The 1,164-nt window shown below is 34.0% G+C and overlaps 1 protein-coding gene across 4 annotated transcripts in view; it reads left to right on the forward strand.

Moving 5' to 3' along the window:
• Positions 1 to 270: 270 nt before the first annotated feature.
• PDS5B (PDS5 cohesin associated factor B) overlaps positions 271 to 1,164 on the forward strand; it is a 121,657-nt gene continuing 120,763 nt past the window's right edge. For all 4 annotated transcript variants that reach the window (XM_011997814.1, XM_011997815.1, XM_011997817.1 and 1 more), the window contains exon 1: positions 271 to 393. In XM_011997814.1, the coding sequence (XP_011853204.1) occupies positions 286 to 393 (108 nt within the window). In that variant the 5' untranslated portion in view covers positions 271 to 285. The remainder of the gene's footprint in view (positions 394 to 1,164) is intronic.

Here is a 1,164-nt window from a genome sequence, read left to right on the forward strand (position 1 = left end):
TTCTCTAGCTTACTATTATTATTTTTAGTTGGAGGGTTAGGGCAAATAACAAAGCTTGCCACTGAGGAAATGAAAGTAAAAATAAGTTTTGTTTTCTAAAAATAATTTTGGGAAATGTTCAATAGAGTGATTTTCATTAAATGGTAAATTACTGTAAATTAGGAGGTAGTTATAAATTTTGGTTGGTGGGGAAGGTTACCATTTATGTTTGTTAAGAATGTTTGTATCTATTTTTTGGTTTGCATCTAATAGTTTTCTTGTTTTAGGGGTAGAAATATTTCTGTCATGGCTCATTCAAAGACTAGGACCAATGATGGAAAAATTACATACCCGCCTGGGGTCAAGGAAATCTCAGATAAAATATCTAAAGAGGAGATGGTGAGACGATTAAAGGTAAGTAAAAGTATGTTCTTTTGGACATCTGTGTAGGGCAGAGGTCCCTTGTGGAAATCACATGGGGCTATAATAGATCTTGTTAGAGTAACTTGAAAAAGCAAAGCAAAGCAGCAAATGGCGTAGAAAAGATCTAAGGGAATAGAGTATATAAGGAACAGTGGGGATTTGGCTGTGATTAATGGGACAGCAGTTAGAAAGGTGAAGCTTAGATTTTCTAGGATCTTCTATATTTGGGTATAAAGAACAAGTCTACAATACTCATATTCCTTATTGTCTATACAAAGTTGTCTCCTTTCTCCTATATGGTTTCTAAAGACAACCACTTTAACGGAGTTTTAAATCTTTATACTGAGTAATTAGGCTGTGTACTACTTATAAGTTATTTTCAAAGTAGGTCAAAGGGCTTCACTTTTAGCTTCTTCCTTTGCTTCTGACATATAGTAATGAATCAAGATTGTTGGTGAACTTCTGTGGATGAGGCTGGGGCCTCTTCATATGTATTTGAATAATATTTTCACCTTTTCCTTTAGGGTGGTGGTAATCTCTGTAATTGTTAAAATGGATAAAGGAGCATAGTGTCCAAGGAGAATGTTAAGTTGGTCTATCAGTTAGTTTAGATGGTCTTTATTTTTGAGCATTTCCGATCGAGGTTGTGTCTACCTAGATATTTATATTCCTTGATATATTGTTATTTACCTGGATGTCAGAGTTGAAAAATGTTCCTAAATTAATCATTGAAGATCCAGGGCCTTAAAAACAAATACTCTT

The sequence above is a fragment of the Mandrillus leucophaeus genome, unplaced genomic scaffold, assembly GCF_000951045.1.
Source record: "Mandrillus leucophaeus isolate KB7577 unplaced genomic scaffold, Mleu.le_1.0 Scaffold549, whole genome shotgun sequence".
NCBI lineage: Eukaryota > Metazoa > Chordata > Mammalia > Primates > Cercopithecidae > Mandrillus > Mandrillus leucophaeus.